Source organism: Ictidomys tridecemlineatus, chromosome 5 (assembly GCF_052094955.1).
Source record: "Ictidomys tridecemlineatus isolate mIctTri1 chromosome 5, mIctTri1.hap1, whole genome shotgun sequence".
Classification (NCBI taxonomy): Eukaryota; Metazoa; Chordata; class Mammalia; order Rodentia; family Sciuridae; genus Ictidomys; species Ictidomys tridecemlineatus.
Genome location: NC_135481.1, coordinates 175,355,946 through 175,361,940, shown reverse-complemented (window position 1 = coordinate 175,361,940; position 5,995 = coordinate 175,355,946). Strand labels below are relative to the sequence as shown.

General features: G+C 39.6%; 1 protein-coding gene across 1 annotated transcript; it reads right to left on the bottom strand.

Moving 5' to 3' along the window:
- Window positions 1–770: 770 nt before the first annotated feature.
- Defb118 (defensin beta 118) lies at window positions 771–5,694 on the bottom strand. Its single transcript, XM_078049013.1, has 2 exons — window positions 5,604–5,694; window positions 771–1,915 (listed from the first exon to the last, which is right to left on the bottom strand). Exons 1-2 carry the CDS (start codon window positions 5,659–5,661, stop codon window positions 1,734–1,736), a joined length of 240 nt encoding a protein of 79 aa, XP_077905139.1. The 5' UTR covers window positions 5,662–5,694; the 3' UTR covers window positions 771–1,733.
- Between the last annotated feature and the right edge of the window lie 301 nt (window positions 5,695–5,995).

Here is a 5,995-nt window from a genome sequence, read left to right as displayed (position 1 = left end):
GTGGCTGTTTGCCCCAGGAGCAGCAAATACTTTTAGTCTCTAGTTTTTTTTTTTTTTTTAATACTCAAATAAATTTCCACCCTGGTGCCTCTTTATAAGAATCTGTAACAGGGCTGGGGTTGTGGCTCAGCGGTGGAGCACTTGCCTAGCTTGTGTGGGGCCCTGGTTCAATGCTCAGCACCACATATAAATAAACAAAATAACGGCATTGTGTCCAACTACACCTAAAAAATAAATATTAAAAAAAGAATCTGTAACATGCAAGGATCGCCCCCTTGTCTGAAAGAGGAGGCCCACCGTTGCAGCCTCCGTCCTCTGAGCTCCTAGGTCATGGTGACTTCAAACTCCTCCTGTCAACTCTGAGGTGGTAGCTACTTCCCGCATTTGTCTTCTTGGGCTACCTGGGGGTTCTCTTTTTCTCTGTTTGTCCTCCAATAGCTGATAAACCAATGTATAAAAACTTGGTCAAAATGCCTTTGTGTGTGGGGGTTCTGACTGTGTCATAACTTGGTATCAGGAGTGATGGGAATAGACCCTCACATGTGGGGTTTGTGTAACCTTCCAATGGACAAGTGATACATTGATAATCCATGGCATGCAATGGTATCATAATTAATTCAATCACTATTGTTGTTGCTTGAGACTGAGTTACCAACGCAAGTTCTTGGGGTCCAAACAGAGCCCAGAACTGGATGGTTATGGTAGGAAAGATGACTCCCAAGCCCCCGGGGTGTGATGGTGTTTGGAAACAATGGAGAGAACTCACAGAATAAACCCAACAAGATCAAGGCTTTAATCTCTCAACAGACGTCAAAATCAAAAACTTTCATTTTTGTAGCTTGAGGATCAGGCTTGTTGAAAATCAGACTCCGCATTTAATCGTGCAGTTTGTAGATTTCAACTTCAGGTAAGTTCACAGACTTACACGTTTGATCATGTCAAAATCAAAGTATTGATTAGGAAGGACTGGGATCCTGACACTTGACAAATGTGTGGAATCAGATGGAACTGAGAATTTTGAATCTTTATTGTTTAGGAGCCCGTCTCTTATGTCTGAGTAGCTTTCCGTTGCCTGCAGACCCTAATGGAGTCTACCCTGAGTTTGCTGCTAAATTCCTCTAGAGTCGGATTTCAACATGCCCCAGAGTGACAGTTACAAAGCCAGACCTACGAAGACATGATTTACGTCCCCAAATAATTTCAAGACTTTGCTACTTTTAATAAGCATAACCTGAAGATATGTTCAGGTCTAGATTCTAATGTATGGTGTTTTTGGTTTTTTTTCTCCCATAGTAAAAACAAAACAAAACAAAACAAAAAAAAACATGGGTCTGGGAATCAAGATGTGGGAGCAGGGATGGTTCTTTTCTTCTCATTCATTTTTATCACAGGTCGTTAAGGTGGGCCACATGAGGTTTTCAACACAGGTACGCAGTTAAATGATTGGTCTTCTTTCTGCAGCCCCCTCATAATCTACTTACAGAATTTGTCCACAGGAGTGCTGATACTTGTGCAAAGATGATTTGCATTAGACGGGACTGAATTTAACAACATTTAAGTCTTTTTGTCCTTGGAAACGTGTCACCTTTCCTCAAGTCACCCAAAGTCATGCAGATGGTGGCACACTCGTTGCCCTCTTTGACATCTCAACCCTCTTCTTCCTTTTACAGACAAACTGTTTGAAAGACTCAGCCTAGTTGTTTACTTCCTTCTCTACTCATCTTGGATAGTTACTAGGAAATCATCAGCACCATGGGTGGGGTCTCCCTGGTGGGTCTGTGCAGTTGAGAATCTGTCTTGCTGGGAACGCAGCAATAGTTACCGTGTTTACATGGCTTCTTCACCTGTTCACCAGATCTGCAGTTTTTCCTGCAGTGTCCTTTTATGGCCCAGCAAGATTTTTGGCTCCTGTGAACTGAGAAGAGCAAACAGAGGCAGTGAATTAGCTCAAGCTGTTGGTGCTCATCGTCGTGATGTTGGGGGTGACCATACTCTCAAAAAGCCCTGTGTTTGCTGGTTAAGGGAGAATATGTGAATGAAGGAAGATCTGGCGCATGTCCAAACATCTCACCGTCATTGTCGAAAGAAACTTGCTGGCTAACGGGGAACTTGGGTTATTGGGTGAGAAGTGAAAATGATCACGTCAAATTAGTTGTTCAAAATAGGCTCATTCAATTTCACCTCAGCTGAGTTCTTTGCATTTGCTGAACCACAGACCCAGGGATTTCAATTTAAGTTGGGCCTACAATTTTCACTTAAAGTATACTTAGAGCAATTGGTCTACGCAGGAGGAATCTTCTAAAGGAGATGGGCAGGTAGATGGCATAACTTGTAATAGTTATGTGTGAATACTTCTCTCCAGACTCTTCCAGTCTTATACACTAACTATATACAGTGTTTTGTGTATCAATTATATTTCTAAAAAAAAAAAAAGTGGTTTTTTTTTTTTTTTGGTTCTGCTTTTTAGCTACAGACTTCAGAAACACAGCTGTAGTGGATTATTTACTGGTTCTCATCCCTGAACAAGCATGAGAGTCTCTCCGGTGAGCTGGTTAAAATACAAATCACAGAGTTCCAGCCCCAGAGTTTCTAATTCAGTAGATGTGGAAATTAACATTGCTAATGGGATCCCAGAGGGTGCTGATGTTGCTGGTTGGGACAATCAGTGCTTCATAAATAAAGCCTGGAATATCTTTAGATGATATCTACTCATTTAAAAAACTCTCCACCAATTAGTTGAAAGAATCTGAGGAGGAAACATCCCCATGACTAGCTGGATATGTTTTGTTTCATTTTTGAGAAAGATTTGTGAAAGACCTTTGGGTAATTTTATAGAAAACATATGAGTAAGTCATAAGATAGAGTCAGGGCAACCAACAAGTTTTACTTTTAAAGGCTTCATTACTTAAGTGTCCAGCAACCATCTATCTGTCTCAATGTGGCTGTTGATTTTTAAGTGAATCTGAAATTTTTTTTTTTTTGTTTTCTCTTAGATATACAGGACTAGAAAATGTAGGCCAACTCTCCATCATGTCAGCTGAGAAACCAACTTCCTTAACAAGACTCATAGAGCGCAAGAAATAAAATCAAGACTCAGTAAATGGGATAGTACTAAACTAAAAAGCTTCTTCATGGCAAAGAAAATAATTCAGGGGCTGGGGATGTAGCTCAGTTGGTAGAGTGCTTACCTCGCATGCACAAGGCCCTGGGTTCGATCCCCAGCACCACACACACACACACACACACACACACACACAGAAGCAAACAATCCAGAGTGTGAAGAGAGAGCCTACAGAATGGGAGAATATCTTTGCCACCTGCACCTCAAATGGAGCAATAATCTCCACAATACATAAAGAACTCAAAAAACTTAACACAAAAACCCCCAAATAACTGAATCAATAAATGGGGCTGAAGAACTGAACAGACACTTCACAGAAGAAATAATTGGTCAATAAATATATGAAAAAATGTTCAACATTTCTAACAATTAGAGAAATGCAAATCAAAACTGCACAGAATGAATTTTGTAAAGGCATGTCCTTTAATTAAAGAAAAGTGAAATAAATACACTGGGAAATGATACTCCAGATTTCTATTAGATAATATTTGCCTAGAATGGCACTTTACTATTTTAATATTTCCATAGTTTTTAAATATCAAATGTGTCTGTGTCTTTTAAGCAGCATATAATTTGAGCTTTCTTTAGCTCATTAAAGAGTGTGAGTGAGCTTTTATTTAGTAAACTTAACTCGATTATATTTATTGTAATTAAAATTAAAATTAAAAATACTTATTTCTGTAATTTTATCTTCTATTATAATTTTATTTACTTGTTTACTACTTTCAATTAGCTGAATAAGGGTTCCCTCGATTGGTTTAAAGTGTACTGATTTTATTTTCATTTTTATACCATAAGCAATTGTGCAAAGCCCTGGGCTATGACTGATTTCTGAAACTTTTCCATGATTACATCTCACTCCTTCACAAAGTACTTGAGCAGTGGTCATATTGTTGGCTTCCTCTTCAGTGAGTCTTGATCCTTCTCTTCTGACCATGTCGATTATCTGAAACTTATGAGCAATTATGGAATCATTTGTCCTTCTTTCTAGTCTAGTTTAGTGTTTTGTTTTTTTTTTGTGTGTGTGTTTGGTTGTTGTTTGGTTGTGTTTTTTGTTCTTTTTGTGGTGCTGGGCCCTTCCACACTACCCCTTGTCCTCTATTACTTCACCACTAAATTGCATCTCTAGCCCTCTAGCCTAGTTTTTAAAGTCAACTATAAAATTAGAAATAATTCATAATTCTTACCCATTACACCTTTTCCAACAGCCTTCTGGATTTTTTCCTCTTTTGATCTGAGTTCTTTCTCCATGAGTGTTTACAAAGTGGATCTTTGTGTGACAAACCTTAGAGATGTTATATGCTTGAGAATATTTTTTGTTATGTCCCTACATTTTAAAAGCAGTGTGATGGATATAACATTTGAGCTTCAAAGTTCTTTTCCTTCACCATTCAAAGTATTTTTTTCCCTTTCACAATAATGTTATAGTTGAGAAGTTGACATCACCCAGATGGTTTTGAGTTGGTATAAACAAATGTTCATTTGAATTTTCTAAAGCTCATTTGAAAAAAGCAAATGATTTCTTCCAGGTATGTAGGACTCAGAGGACACTTAGAAAAGATGCTTATGAAAACCAAAATTACAAACTTACTCTTTTCCTAACAAGTTGACTTCTATGAACTTATTTAGAAATTTTTGCCCAAGTGTGCAAGTTGGAAAGGTCCCATTTTACCTTAAGTGGCTATTAGATCTAAAAATTGTGATCTACCTATCTAATAGAATGGCAAATGACTTCTAGAAGCCATGAGGCAGATTTCTATGTACTGACAAGGAAGATGTCAAGCACATAACTGCTGGATTAAAAACCTTTCAAACATAATGTGTAATTACCTTTTTTTGGTTAAAACTACAGGTATATACAAGTTTATATGGATTCATATATACATAAAGAAAAAGTTTTAGATTTCAGAAGTAGGGGAATAATACCTTGTCTAAAAAATCATAGCGGTCTTTAGGTCTTTATAAATAGTTTCAAAGCTCTGACCATTTGTTTATGAAATCGTATTATAAATCATTAACAAAATCACAGACTTTTTTTGATTAGAGAGGAACAGAAAAGTCTGTACTTTCTTCCACATGACTGTCCCGAAGATACTTCCATCCCAGAATAGGAGAAGGGGGGGTTTGTAGGAAGCAATAACAGAACTTAATGTCTAGGAAAGGCTCAGGGCTCACCCTCTGGTAGAGATGGAAAACCTGCTGAGGTGGAGCGGCCTCTCAGTTGGGTCACTGATTGATGCCAAGTACCAAGGGGAGCAGTCAGAAACCAAAGGGATTTCTCAGAAAACACTGCCCTATTCCATGGCTCCAGGCTGTGGGCCAGATACACTCCCAACGTAGGGGCTCGGGTCTGTGCTGAGAGGAAAGCATTCTGCTATGATCATGCCGACTTCAGCCACCCCAGCAAACCCCGTCTAAGCAGAGGGAAATCTATGAAGCTCCCCAACCTGCTCTCTTTTCTGGCTTCCTTGGTTCTGTTTACCTGGGAACATCTGGAACAGGACCAAAAACACAATAAGAGTCAGCAGCCAGCATTTCATGGTCTTGGAGAAGGATGTGGCAGATGCAGAAGTCTAGAACGTTCTGCAGTGGGGCTCTGGACTTAGGTTTTTATTTGCTCTAGGGGGTGGAGTCCAGAGGGTAGCCATGGGTGATGAGCAACGCAGAGAGGTATAAAGGAATGTGGGTCCTTTGGCCAGTGGCACTAACTGATGATTCACGGCTCAGCACGCTATTCTGGCTCTCTCCTAGTGTGTACAGAGCACCTGCACACTAGGAAGGCTTCCCGCCCCCTCCCTGCCCCCATGGTGGGTTGGGATCATTCTGCTCAAGACCCCTTCCTCTCTGTCCTAACACTTCTCACACTGCCTTGGG

Excerpts from the sequence above, each read along its gene's own strand:
- Defb118 (XM_078049013.1), bottom strand. The coding sequence starts at position 5,661 with ATGAAATGCTGGCTGCTGACTCTTATTGTGTTTTTGGTCCTGTTCCAG. Across the intron at positions 1,916-5,603 it reads CCTGTTCCAGATGTTCCCAG|TTCACAGGAGCCAAAAATCT; the intron begins GTAAACAGAACC and ends TGCTCTTCTCAG.